This window comes from Vanessa cardui, chromosome 11 (assembly GCF_905220365.1).
Source record: "Vanessa cardui chromosome 11, ilVanCard2.1, whole genome shotgun sequence".
In the NCBI taxonomy this organism is placed as follows: Eukaryota; Metazoa; Arthropoda; class Insecta; order Lepidoptera; family Nymphalidae; genus Vanessa; species Vanessa cardui.
Genome location: NC_061133.1, coordinates 12,721,008 through 12,736,160, shown reverse-complemented (window position 1 = coordinate 12,736,160; position 15,153 = coordinate 12,721,008). Strand labels below are relative to the sequence as shown.

The 15,153-nt window shown below is 34.0% G+C and overlaps 2 protein-coding genes across 3 annotated transcripts; both read left to right on the top strand.

Annotated features, from left to right (window-relative positions):
- Positions 1-1,735: 1,735 nt before the first annotated feature.
- On the top strand, positions 1,736-7,181 carry LOC124533916. 2 transcript variants are annotated; one of them, XM_047109503.1, is made up of 8 exons: positions 1,740-1,980; positions 2,726-2,774; positions 3,420-3,574; positions 4,168-4,381; positions 4,908-5,025; positions 5,403-5,470; positions 5,761-5,940; positions 6,361-7,181. In XM_047109503.1, exons 2-8 carry the CDS (start codon positions 2,772-2,774, stop codon positions 6,889-6,891), a joined length of 1,269 nt encoding a protein of 422 aa, XP_046965459.1. In that variant the 5' UTR covers positions 1,740-1,980; positions 2,726-2,771; the 3' UTR covers positions 6,892-7,181. The 2 variants fall into 2 exon arrangements, with proteins under 2 accessions (XP_046965458.1, XP_046965459.1); XM_047109502.1 differs by lacking the exon at positions 2,726-2,774 and having other exon boundaries at positions 1,736-1,980.
- A 444-nt stretch (positions 7,182-7,625) lies between these two features.
- LOC124533597 (YEATS domain-containing protein 4) lies at positions 7,626-9,060 on the top strand. Its single transcript, XM_047108982.1, has 4 exons — positions 7,626-7,788; positions 7,892-8,173; positions 8,249-8,435; positions 8,882-9,060. Exons 1-4 carry the CDS (start codon positions 7,741-7,743, stop codon positions 9,058-9,060), a joined length of 696 nt encoding a protein of 231 aa, XP_046964938.1. The 5' UTR covers positions 7,626-7,740.
- The last annotated feature ends 6,093 nt before the right edge of the window (positions 9,061-15,153 follow it).

Below are 15,153 nucleotides of genomic sequence, written 5' to 3'. Positions count from 1 at the left end.
CTTCTGTTTCTTTGTTTTCTATATTCATATAATCATATTTATATTATTCTTCGGATGATATTCAAATTGGAAAACTAAAATTTCGAATTATAACTACACTTTCCATACTCCTAAATTAATGCATGTTTAAAGAACATTTGAATTGATTATGAACATATCATGACGTGTTTGAATTATCTTTGGAAAATTTTCTATACACATTCAAAAGCTCCAAATAATAAAACATCAGATTTTTTAAACCTGAGCACAACAGTAGTAAGTAATACTGCTTGACGGTAGAATGTACGATGAGTGCGTAGTACATACCCAAACTTGCTTGCACAAAGCCCCACCACCAAATAATAATCTATTTTAACTAATAAAAGAATATCAAGTACTCCAAAGGACTCTTGACTTGTGAATGTCTAAGTCCTGAGTTTTACCAATATAGACATAATAAATATGGACATAGTGTTAAGCGATGGCCTTATCAGTGGTTTCTCGTCTATGATTCTACCAAAAGAAATCAATTCCTAGTATTAAAGTTTTTGAAATATAACTAAGCCCTTCTTATTACAAACCCAAGGGTCATAAAACTTGGAGTCGGTGGTGCGATGAGCATGTAAGGAGTGCTTTGCTCATCTTGCCATGACAAGATATAGGTGCTAAAATGATCACCAAATATTACCCAATAATCTTATATTCAGATCAGATATATCAAAATATTATTATTAATATGGCATATCAAATAAGTCTAAAGAAAAAGAAAACATTAAACCGCATTTCACTAATAATCTTGCATATTGTATTTTTGCCGCAAATGGCAAAACATTTTGCAATTTTTCTAAAACCTCTATACTTACATCTAGTTTATTCTGTGGCTTTGCTCGCATTTTAATGATTGTCGCCAGGTGTTAGACATGAAAAAGCCTATGTCCTTCTTTGAAGTTTAAGCTTTTCACAAATTTTCATCAATTACGATTAAGTGATTTGACCTTGATAGAACAGCCAAATAGACAAAGTTACTTTTAAATAAATATTTACTTATAAATATATAATGAAACATTATCTTTTAAATATTAAATTCATTTTAGACTCTTGTTCAGAATTAATTGAATTTTATAATTTAAAGAAAAATCTCAATAATTTAAAATAAAAAAAATGCAATTTTTCTATTTATTTATGATTAACTGGGATTAGATGGAACCCCTGGGTTAATTTTTTAAGGATTACTCTTCATATCATATTCAATATTATCATTGATTTTCATCGATCTTGGAGCTCTCCGTAATATAATATAATACAAATAGTATAATACCTACAAGGGAGAGTTACTTGGGAGATTTTCAACTCTTTCTCACTTGTACATATACATAATATGACATGAGAGGGAAGGCAAATCACGCGTCATAGATGTCCTTTATAAAATCTGTGCCTGGATGCAATTCCTAGAATATGGTTCAATATTCTATTTGAGGAATGGAACTCTTCTACGACTGGTCAACACTTATTTCACAATTTGGTGACTTCGAAATATTATACAACTTTGAATCTTACTGTTTAGGTTTTATGGAGGTTTACGTATTGGACAGATCCAGTGAAATACACACGTTTATAGAGCATTTCCTATAGCGACCAATGTAAGTCGAGCTCAGTGTATTTGAGGAGGCTTACGCGCCCGGACGGGGATGTGAAGGGCGAGACGGGCGGGGAGGACCTAATAAAGTAGCCATTTCTGTTATATGTACAAGAAAATTCAGTTTCACACGGCCCCGCGAGGGGGTGATACGCGGCGCGGGGATGGCGTCCCTCAAATAAATTTCCATTATTCCCAGCGACGTGTTGCAAGGTGCAGTTGCATCGTGCATCTAGATTGAGTCTAGCATATTATGTGAATAGATTCTATTATCCATGCCGTGCCCAACCCCGCTCTTCGTGATAACCATGATTTTCTTTTGCCTCGGTGTTTCTATGCTGGGGGTTATATTGAGCAAGCCGGCTGTGAGTCTTTTTATTTGTTGGTGTGCATGTGTCGAAATAAATGTCACCTTATTAGGTACTTTGTTTAGTGGGTCATCGTTTTTAATATCCATGAAAAATATATTGATGTATTAAATATTTATATGTACCTAATATTAAAAAATTGTAACGTAAATTCTTAAACCTATTAAGTTTCAATCCTGAGATTTTAATGCACGAAAATTGCTCCACTCATCTTATCAATTAATGAAAGCATACTTGTAAATTAATAAAATGAGAATACTGGTTTTAGTATTAGTAAGCAATCTGTACTTGACGAAAGATTTTTTAGAAAAACATGGCGGTTATTGTTACTTTTTTTATGATATGCAAAGATAAATCATATGTATGATAGAGCCTAATTAGGAAGAGCGGATTTGCAATATGGCTATGTCGAATGCCGATTGCTTACTTAAGTTTTGACAGCCCGATCGATCGGCGGGAAAACATGCGCCTTACGTTCACGTGAAAATTTCGCGCGAAAGCTACGATCACTGTTTTATGTATTTTTTTCTGGCATTTATTTAATTTTGACTGCTAACTGAAAATACAAAAATAAAAATAATTAAAACACTAACTTTTCTCTACTTCTTCTTTTTTAATTTTCAAGGATGCGTTGTTGTAGTGTGTATCATCCTTTATTTTCATTTTCCTTCGGATTAGACGAAAATGACAAATTAAGGACTCTGTTTTTTTTTTTAATTTGAAGCTATTCTTCTTCTACCAGGTCTACGACTCTGTTGGATCTTTTCCTGCGTGATCAATTGGAAAACATGGTATTTTTGTTTGAGCATGTGTTTAGTCATAGCTACAATTTCATTAGCACATACGAAGCAAAGCACCTGTACACACAACATTAAAAACTAATTTTGACTTTCATATTATCAATATATCTTAATCAATATAATAGTCTTACTATAGTTTATTTATCTTAAAATAATATTTGTTTCTTTTTTTAAATATATATTACAATATCACTTCATGCTTTATCAACCTTATTTTTTTTTAATTTAAAGAAGCTGTTTCTTTACTAATAGAAATATTCTTACATAATTAGTCCAACTTAGTGCTGACTTTTTAAATATATCGATATATGCATGGCTGCTGTACTTGAACTAGTTTTTTTTAACACCACTAATAGCTTTTATTGCATTATTGTTTGTACAGTTTTAGTACATTTAGTTACAAATTGAGCCAATCAACTTAGAACTCGATAGATAGCTAATAAATAACTCGATACGCATAATTAAGCATATAGAAGAGCGAACAATAAAAGTGTGATTCAAAGATGCTTAGAATAACATATACAAGTAAATATAAAAAAAAAAACTAAATTATCTATGACAGCTATTTATAATGAATTACATCTAATTCGTTTAGTAACTTGTAAGGGAACGTTTTTTTTTTTTTTTAATTTTCAGTGTGCCGCTGAAACTCCTTGCTCGGATGGGCAGCTGTGCCCACCGCAATGGGAATGCTGTGATGAAGGTTGTTGTGCACCGGCCACAAACCCCCCACGTCACGTCCCAAACGATCCTTTGGAAGATGTTTTCAATGGTTCCTGGTATTCACAGTGGTATGATTATTCCTCAATTATCATTTCTTAAATTAGATTAAAGAATAGATAATTGCATCTGATGATGATGTCCGCCCAATTTTGGTCATTGTGGCATTCTCAAAAAGAATAGTAAGATGCGTAAGTGTAAATGCAACCTCTACTGCCTCATAATCCAATGGGTTGCCATTATAACACGACGAAGACAATTGAGAATTTCTCAAAAGAAAAAGGCAATAACTTCCTAATGGCTCGATTTGTGGTTTGACTTTGGGATCGGCCTTATAAGCGAGACACGAGACCAATAAGGCACGAAAAGACCTTGACAACAATAATCTTAATGGGAATTTTCCTCGCAACGGTGTCAATGTAACAAAAAAGTTGGCTTACTCACAATATCTTTAAGATTAATTTTATTATAACACTGTAACCTTTTTCTTGATTTATATTTAGCATCTGATATGTATCTCTTTTGTTTTATGGAATGGAATTTGATATTTTATTTTTTCTTCATATTAATTGAAGTCTCGTAATATCCAATCGAGGCTTATGCGTAGATGGCTTGTCTGTCCGGTTTATTTAACAAATGTTATTATTAAGATTATTTGTTTCAGGGAAGTGCTGTTCCTCTTTGGTACACTAGCCGGGATCCTGGTGTGTTGCGTGTGGTGCCTGGTTTACAAGCGTCCATCTGGCATTTACATGTGTTCTTTCGCCTGCTGCATCCCCCGCAATCGCTCCGACCGCGACTCTGCTGGCTCCGTCTACCCGCCCCCGCGCTACAGCCGCTGTGGATCCATACACCAGGCGCCACCACCGTATTCTGAAGTGATATTTTTGTTGTGAACTTATTAATTTGAAAGTCTTATTCATTTCGCTCTTAAGTTTTTTAAGTGTCTATTTTTTATTTTAAAGGATAATTCTTCTAGGCTATTCATTAAAGTGTTGCATGTTTGGTGCACGTGTGTACGCTTTTTATGAAAAGTTGTTACTACAACGATAAAATAGGGTGAAGGGCTTTTCGAAAGTCCTCTTAATAGGTACTTCCCACTCATCATATATTTTAACTAAATAACAAAGCTTGGTATTGTTGTGTTCCGGTTTGAAGGCCGTCACAACCACTAAAAGCCCAAAGGTTCATCACATCTATATTCCCAGAACGATGGCGAATTGACGATCTAAGAGATGGCTAGTATTCCTTAGTGCCAATGTTTACCTATTCCCTATCAGACGTTCTTGAATACACTCGTAAAAAGTCTCCTGCCTTGATTAATAATTATTTTTCTGTTTTAATTATGTTACACAACATAAAATTATTAAGGTTGAGTTACATGTGTGATTCTTTCTTCTCCAGGTCACGTCAAAACCAGACCTCTATCCACTCGTTATTACATGCGGCGAAGGAGACGGTAAATCCGGAGGAAGCTATCTTATGGTTCACTACTTTAGAAACTATGTAATTCGCGCACCAGGTAAATAATATTTAATAACGAAATAAATAATACTTTTATGTGACTAAATCATATCAATTTCGCTGTCCAAAACTTAAGCAGCAGACACATTAATTAAAACAAAGAATCTTGAATTTGAATTGAAGAATATTAAATGTCACTCATGGGAGAGGGAAAATATAAATAACTTATTAAATTCATGACTAACAATGTTACTTTATTCATGTATATATTTAATCGTAATTCAGATCATCATCTGAGTAAGGTGTTATGATATCTTTTGCATTATTTAAGCTGTTACTACCAAAACAGAGGTCCAAGATTTTCGATTTCAAGATATATTAAATTTAATGTAACTTAATTTAAAAGACTAATTGACGTTTTTGTTCATGTTACAGGTTCCCTATCAGCCACAAGTACCGCAGAATCCCTTAATTCTAGTTTTATATGTAACGCAGCAAATGAGGTGAGTGATCTTTGTTACTAACATTTTTTGATAACGGAATAAATTTAATTGTATTTAACAATAATGATATTAAATGTACTAAAACTAAAAAAACCCAAATGAATAAAATATATTTCAATAATTTATTATTTGCGATGAAGTATACTTATTTTTGGAATTAAAACAGTTAACATCCGCCAATAAAAGAAATAGAGGACTAAAATCAGATCTTTCTATATATATTTTACGAGAGGTCATGTCACTTGGTCGGTAAAATCATATTTTATAATGTTCGATTATGTATTTCACAGGTAAATTCTATAATTCCACCACCATATTCATGTGCGAGTAACTGCGGGGAGTGCGGCGCGGGGTGCGGCGCGGCGTGCGGCGCGGGCTGCGGGCGCGGCGCGCTGCGCTCCATGACGTCACTGCCCGAGCCGCGCCGGCGCGAGCACGGCGCCTTCCGAGAGAACGTCATCACCTCACCGGTATTTATTGCGAATTAGTATTATTACAAATAAGGGACCATTCATTTATTACGTAAGACTGTTTTCGCTAGTTTTTAACCCCCTCCCCTCTATTATAAAAAAAATAAGAATAGGCCGACTCTCTGTTAAGACTTATTACGTAAGAATCTAAAAGAAATAATACACGATTGGTTTATTTTAATGTTTATATCAAACTTTAACTATAAACAGTTACCCGCTTTTTTAAAAAAAAATACACTGCCTATTTTTTTGTCGTAAGAACTATCGAAAGACTTCCCTACCCCTTGTAAGAAAACATAAGTCATGGTCGATACCCCCCCCCCCATTCTAAATCTTCTTACGTAATAAATAAATGGCCCCAAACCAACAATATTAAAATTATGTTCTTTTTAAACAATTTTCATTTATTTTCAACCTCAGGATCAAAATTACGATCTGGAGTTGGACCTCATCGACTGTGAACTTTACTGTGATGGAGGTTGCAAGCCTCGCCTCGGTTCGTCGCCTCCACCGCGTCGAGCCTCTCCCAACACTGATGACACATACTGTGAACGCGCCGCATACCTGCGCCACCTCTTCCTAACATCTCCAGATACACCAGGAGGATGCGAATCGCCGCCGCAACCCACCAGCCCGACGCAATCAAGAGAATCGACTCTCCGAAGACAGATCGACGAAAGATGCCAAAGAAGACATGACCTCTTCCGAAAAACTCCACGAACGAGAAAATCGAGCTTATATATACCACTATCAAAAATACCTCCCGGAACAAGAAAATTACTAACGAGATCCGCTCCAGCGACACCCAGTGGGGCTCTCGTACCCAATTTATTAAATTTTACACAAAGAGTTTCAGCTTCGAGACTCAGTTCGAGATCATCAAGGCTAGAAGAAGAGAACGATCCCTTGTTAGCGGACGTGGAATCCTCGCGTATGGATCATAAATTCTAGAACACCTCGCTGCGTTATATTCAAATAGCATCTAATTAATGAGTGTTTCAAAATAGAAATTCGTGACTGTACCCTATCTCACGGCCTAGTTTCTCAACCCCAACCAGCTAACGGCGATCTTGTGGGGATCATCCAAATCTCAATGTTGTGATTGTTTATAATATGCTCTATCGCGAACACCGCGACGTAGCTAGCTAAATGTTATTCAATTATATTACTTAGATTTAAGGAATGAGCTTGTTGGACCATTGTTCACTTGCTTTCTATTATTATATTATATGTCAAATTAGGCTGTGTTTGTTTTATTTTCCATAAAAATTGTATACCTGTATATAATTGTTTATTTATGAATATATGAATCCAAAATATAATACACGACAACTACATGACAAGATATAACTTTGTGCCAATAGTTACATTTAAATCGGAATACTGCAAATAGTAATGCATTTTTTTAATTAAGCATACTGCACATAATTTTTGTTTTTAAGATTTTTGAGATTTAATAGTCAAGTTTTAAATTTGAACAGAAGCCATTTATTCGGTTTTGAGCCCATAATATGAATATTAAAACTTGATTAGAAAATATCACGTATTATTATTTTTATTTGTGACGTTAAGCTTAATAAACACATTTTAAAATATATGTAACAATGATTTATGAACACTCCTTTTATGAAATAGTTAGTTATCTGTTCCGTAAATGACGTTGTCATTTGAATTTGACAGTGACACTGAACTATTGAGGTTAGATTTGTGTTTACTAACAAATCTCCAGTTATTTTTCAACAAATTATTATATTAATATCAGCAACCGTGGATACGAATTTCTCGAAACCCGATATAGTTATGAGTTTACCGACAGACTTCGGTCCGGATTCTGGTGGTAGAGTAAAGGTTAAGTAACAAAATATTAACATTTTTCTCATATAGCTTGTAGTTAAAATTCAAAATTTAATCTTTTAAAAATTAAAACAATAACAATATTATTTCACTTCAGGGTCTAGTCATAGTAAAACCAATAGTGTATGGTAATATAGCTAGATATTTCGGTAAGAAACGAGAAGAAGATGGTCACACACATCAATGGACTGTATACGTTAAACCCTACGCCAATGAAGACATGTCGACATATATTAAAAAAGTACATTTCAAACTACACGAGAGCTACGCAAATCCCAATAGAATAGTGACGAAACCCCCATACGAATTAACGGAAACTGGATGGGGTGAATTTGAAATAGTCATCAAGATATATTTTCATGATCCTAATGAAAGACCCGTAAGTATTAAAACGTTTAAATAAAAGAATCAACTGCAATAACTTAAAAAATTCAAACAATTTTAATCATTTTAGGTGACGCTGTATCATATTCTCAAGCTATTCCAATCACCTGTAAGTGAAGGCACGCCGCCAGTAGGCAGAGCACTTGTTAGTGAATCATATGAAGAGATTGTGTTCCAAGAACCTACACAGCTCATGCAACACTTGCTGAACAATGTAAAGCCCATTACTAATGGTCAATGGACACATGATACTAACTGTGAGTACTGTGAACATAGAATATACTATTTAGCAATTGGTTTGGACTCCTTTATTTTATATAGAAGACAGATTCATTTATAAAATAAAGTACAAATGTGGCAAATTTTTTTTAGTAATATTGCATGTGTTCATTGCATGTTAACTATTTAATTTACTTTTACTTTTTACTCATAATCTCCAAAAAAGTTCTAGACTAATAAGGATCAGTGCTTAAAAGAGTTTGCAACTCTTGCAAAACATTTGTCACAAAACCACATAGCAACTCCATATATAATAGGAAAAGAATATAAGTATGGATAATTAAAAACATTTGCAAATAATTAATAAGAAAGTTTGAATAATACTTGTAACTTTAGACTGAACATTAAAAAAGGGTTAATGTAAGTTTCAAGTTTCAAACTATGACTCTGCTAGTAAATGCTTATGTAATAATATTGTTTTTAGTTGAAGAAAAGAAAGAAAAGACATTAGAAAGAGTGATATCAGCACAAACGAAGGTTCGAGGTGAAATTTCAGATCTCAAAGAAAAACTTCAACTTGCAAAGGAGACCATATCAAAATTCAAAGATGAAATAGCAAAACTTCAAAACAACCCGGCTTCTAGTATTCTCTCTGGTATTTAAAAATTTAAGACATCTAGTTTTCGTGAATAAATGTAAACAATTTTTTTTTATAAGAAATACAATTTGTCTGAATAAAATATTAAATTGAAATAAAACACATTTTGCTTTTGTTTTTATTGAATTTTCTGCATAAATTATTTATTTAAAAAATATAAATAGAAAATATTTAATTATTGAATAATGTGCATGTTGAAGAATTAGACTTTTAAATTAATAAATTTTAAAAGATAGTAATTCTTTTAGGGTTCTGTATGCAAAGGATTAAACAACAAATACTAACAAAATATTTAAGTGGGAATCCCATACCACAGATATAACCGATTTCATAGATGGTATGGTATTCATAATGGTACGGAACCCTTCGTGCGCGAGTTGGACTCGCATAATATGTGTCCTTTTTTATTAACCGCCGACGCAAAAGCGACGGGATGTTATAAGTTTGACGTGTCTGTGTAAATGTGTATGTGCCTGTCCGTGGCATCGTAGCTAAACGAATGATCCGATTCTAACGCGGTTTTTTTTCTTTGAAAGGTATATCAGTCGAGAGTGTTTTAGCTATGTTTGGTGGAAATCGGTTCAGGTCTTCAAGGTCATCAGGTCGTTTGTTAAGTGTGATAGAAATGTTACACGCTCAGTTTGCTTGCAAGCATATGTGGGATCTGACACTTGAAACACTAATGTCTTCTGGAACAACTGAGCTGGTCTGCTGTTAGGGCTCGAAGATAGGAGACTAGTGTTGCCCAAATTCAGTCTTGGTCTTGCAGTCTTGGTCTTGTTCTTGCGTTTTTGCAAGACCAAGACCAAGAACAAGACCGGATATTTTTTGCAAGACCAAGACCAAGACTGACCGTGCAAGACTTAAGCAAGAACAAGACATAGCCTGCAAGGCTCTTGCGTCTTGCAGCTAGGACTTAGCGCTATTTCACGGGGTAGTTAGGTGTAACAGTTCAGTGTATAGGTACGCTTAGGAATTCTATGAGACGCAAATAAATGTATCAAAGAATATGAAAAACTGGACCTATATGCGCATTACGACTAATACCATAAACATACCTACATAGCGAATAAAAAAATATTCATTAAAATCAAACTGAGTGCATGCATAGTTATGTTTTAATCATCGGCATTTTGATAATGCGGCATCAAAGGTTTTGTACTTACTTCTCAAAGAAATTTGACGTTTTTCGGAAGTACATGGTTATGATACACGCGCCGGCGGCTTCTTTTGAAATCATATACAACAATCGTTGCCGCCGCGCCGAAATCACAACATTTGACACTATTTTATGGCCGCCACAGGGCGTAGGTATACACATGCAAAATCATTTCGAATTTTAAGAGTACCTACAGGTGTTCCAAAGAATAAATAAGTGTTTGAGTGCTTAGAATGAAAATGAACACATTATAATTATCAAACAACAACAGCCTGTAAATTCCCACTGCTGGGCTAAAGGCCTCCTCTCCCTTTGAGGAGAAGGTTTGGAACATATTCCACCACGCTGTTCCAATGCGGGTTGGTGGAATACACATGTGGCAGAATTTCTATGAAATTTGTCACATGCAGGTTTCCTCACGATGTTTTCCTTCACCGCTGAGCACGAGATGAATTATAAAGACAAATTAAGCACATGAAACAGCGGTGCTTGCCTGGGTTTGAAACCGCAATCATCGGTTAAGATGCACGCGTTCTAACCACTGGGCCTATTTCGAATTCTAAATAGGCCCAGTGGTTAGAACGCGTACATCTTATGATGATTGCGAGTTCAAATCCAAGCAAGCGCCACTGAATATTCATGTGCTTAGTTTATGTTTATAATAAACTTCGTGCTCGGCGGTGAAGAAAATAACGTGAGGAAACCTGCACGTGTCAAATATCATAGAAATTCCGTCACATGTGTATTCCACCAACCCGCATTGGAAGCGTGGTGGAATATTCTCCAAGGCTTATCCTCCAAGGGAGAAACAGCCTTAGTCCAGCAGTTGGAAATTAAAAAGCTGTTTATGATGTAATGTTAATATAAAACACTAACTTTTTCTATTCATTGATCGTCAATATTACCCACTCAACAAAAACTTATTACAAATGGTAGTTAGCTTTCATAACGAACTATTTTTAGCTAAAGTAATCAAACAAACAATTTATATCGCTTTTGTTTTATTATTTTGTTTGCCTATCGATCGGCCTTCACTGTTCAATTCGTAACTGTTGGGAATTTGTACTTAAATATTAAATGACACTTGGACTATGGAAGTTAATTATATTTACAAAGGTATCAATAAATATGTCCATCCATATTATATATCAATAGATTAGAAAAACGCCTTCTAATTTCTGCCTGTCTAAGTGTAAGTATTACTTAGGTACCTGAGTACTGTTTATAATCAGAATTTATAATACGAACTTGCGTACGTATTAATAAAAAAGTTGTAAATAAAAATTTTTGTCCGAAAAGTTTCTATGTTCCATAGCTTTTATCCAGTATGCGAATAATAGGAGCTCATGATAAACTATTCTTGGACAAGAAGAGTAGATAATGATGAACTTTTTTGACATATAATTAACAGCCGTAAAATTGACTGTGTCTTCTTGATTAGTTACTTAAGCCAAAAGGCAAGGTAAAATAAGGATTGACTTTTGATGAAGTAGAATAACACAACAGTATAAATAAAATACAACTATCTGCAACGCATAACCGGCCGCCGATACTTGAATTAAAAACCTTTGCTTTATCTACACATGTTTGAAAATGAAAGTTTTAACCAATGCGTTTTACCTATACAGGGCAGAAACGTGAACGGTAGCTGAATTAGTCCTTGAATTAAAAGTCACTCACCATGCTATGAAGCGATTAAATTTATCCTGTAAAGGTATTCTGAACATACTCGGAATATCTTTACAGGATAAGAGGAGGTTATCTGGAGAAGAAATGGAATTACCGAAGTAGCTTGCATGATTAGTAGCCAGAAGTGGTCCCGTATTACAAGGAACCGATGGCTTTTGTAGCACATTGACTAGATTGCTCTCCTGCCAGGTGGATCGATGACCAGAAGTTTTCGTGGTTCTGAATCCGGAAACAACTGTCTGAAATCTGGTGAATGAATAAATTTTAGTACTAATATATTTTTGTAAATTATGTTATCCGTTCACCCTGAGCCAAATCTCTCTCCAGTTGTGATTTACTAATACATAGTTACATGAGACAGAATTACATCCGACTCTCGCAGATTTGCATCTGAAATCTAGATGAAATATAAGTACCTACAATTTAATAGGATGCAAGTCAAAGGTAAAAGAGTCGAGATGGCTCAGTGGTTAGAACGCGTGCATCTTAACCGATGATTGCGGGTTCAAACCCAGGCAAGCACCGCTGATTCATGTGCTTAATTTGTCTTTATAATTCATCTCGTGCTCAGCGGTGAAGGAAAACATCGTGAGGAAACCTGCATGTGACAAATTTCATAGAAATTCTGCCACATGTGTATTCCACCAACCCGCATTGGAACAGCGTGGTGGAATATGTTCCAAGCCTTCTCCTCAAAGGGAGAGGAGGCATTTAGCCCAGCAGTAGGAAATCACAGGCTGTTATTGTTGTTGTTGTAAGTCAAAGGTAACATTACACCCTCACTGTTTGACTGGCGATCTTCTGGCTTTGAGTTTGACTGCACTAGCAAGCCATTCGTGCAGGTCTCATAACATAAAAAAAAAACTATTTCATATTAACTATAAATGCAAAATAAACATTAGAACATGTCACGGTACTAGCCTCCACGCTTTGTTTAATTAAAATTATTAACGGTCTTTTTTCAAATAAATTAAACAAAAAATTAAATCCTTTGTTTCTATAACTCTTTGTTGATGCTCACACGTTAAACAAATGCTAAAGGTGTATTTAAAAGCCTGTAAAAGATTTTCCGTCGCGTCCATCCGTTGGCACGCGATCAGACAAACGCGAGTGCATTTCTTTGCATGACCTACATTACACTAAATGCTCTAGTGCAGCTACGGGTTCAATCAATGTATAAATTTAAAAGACATGACAATTTTTAATCAGCATTAGTATTTTTATCCCAGTTGTGGGAAATTTACAGGCTGTTGTTGTAGTCTTTTAATATGCTCATAAGCGTTTACAGAAATATGCAGCAACAGTTTGGTGTAAATCATGTATCCTAGGAAATTAGATAAAATCAAACGAAGTAGGTAGGTATTTTCATTGCAACTGATTGAACAATTTATCATCGAAAAAGTGACAATAAAATTTTTACCGGAAGTTAGCTATGATAAAATTTACTTTCAATATAATTAAATTATACATAGTATAAAACAAAGTCGCTTACCGCTGTCTATCCCTATGTATGCTTAGATCTTTAAAATTACACAACGGATTTTGATGCGGTTTGTTTCAATAGATAGAGTGATTGGAGAGGAAGGTTTTTATATGTAATATGGACAATACAGTAAAGACTTCACTTTCACTTGGTGGTAAGGCTTTGTGCAAGCCCGTCTGGGTAGGTACCACCCACTCATCAATTATTCTACCGCCAAATAACAGTACTCAGTAAATTGTTGTGTTCCGGTTTGAAGGGTGAGTGAGCCAGTGTAACTACAGGCACAAGGGACATAACATCTTAGTTCCCAGGGTTGGTGGCACATTGACGATGTAAGGAATAGTTAATATTTCTTACAGCGTCATTGTATATGGGTGATGGTGACCACTTACCATCAGGTGGCCCATATTCTCGTCCGCCAACATATACCATAAAAAAATAGAAAAGAAACACTCATCACTTTAAAAGTTTCTAATCTGATGTCGTTTTTGCGCTTATATTGATAACTATGTATTGTCTAATGATTGAAAAACTGTGATCGTTGTATGACATTCTATAGCATATTTAGTATTAGCATTAAACCTTGCAAAGCAGGGTTGTCGTGCGTGTCGCTAGTTATTTATATATTGCAAAATAACCAACTTACGAATTGCGCATAAGTTATTCGTTTATTTAAATTATTTCCACGAATACCTAACAAGTGTATAAGTGTAGTGTTACAAAGGTTGTCTGTTTGATTATGTTAATAGTTGTAAGGATATCAAAACTTGTTTTATTTGAAATTTAAATTTTTATATAAGTACGATTCGTGAAAATATGGATGATCCTAGAATATATTTTATGTCTTTTTGTTTATAATTATGAAATCTTCACGATTAATCATATTGATAAAAATCTGCTACATTTATATGTACTATTTACAAGCTATTACTTACCATATTATTAGCACTTATTGTAAATTGTTATTGATAATAAAAGTGTTAAAAGTAAAATTGTTGAAATAAATGATATGGAGCTAAAACATTATGTTTTTGTTTTTTACTTAGACGATGTAAATGAAGTTAGTAAAAAGTTATAAATTTATTTTAACTATAAAATAAATTATTATCATTAGTACGTGTCTATATTTTAATCTTGACGTGCATTCCTTATTTAACAGTAAGTAGTTGTCGCTTTAATTATTTTATTTTACTTTCAAGTTTCATGATGATTTGTACATATTAAGTACATCGAACTTTATATAAAAGAACAATATACGAATAATCCCTTGTTTCTAAGTTACTACCGCCTACAGTGTGGTAGGAAGTAGTTTTGGCTATAATGGTTGTCGTCAAGGTAGCCTCACGTTAATTTACCCGTGCTCGCTACTTAGGCATTAGCGTTACGTTATTTTGTAAGTACCTTTTTAGTAATATAATAAGTGAGTCATAATATTAACAATTTATACGATATTATAAATATTTGTTTATTTATTTTTTAAATAATTATGATAATAATAATGGAATTATTTCAATATAAGAAACTAAACTTCAATCAAGAAAGGTTTCAAAAAATAAAAAAGGTATAAGTATATTAAGTCTAGTTTATGAAATTAATTATTAACTTCTATGTCATGAAAATATTTTCAAAACAAAACATATATTTAAATAATATTTTAATCGAAATATTCAAGTTATCCACTAGTAAAAAACATAATAATAATAACGAATGTTTACGAAACAAAATAAAGCTTAGAAATACATACCCTTTGCCATAAATAAAACATTT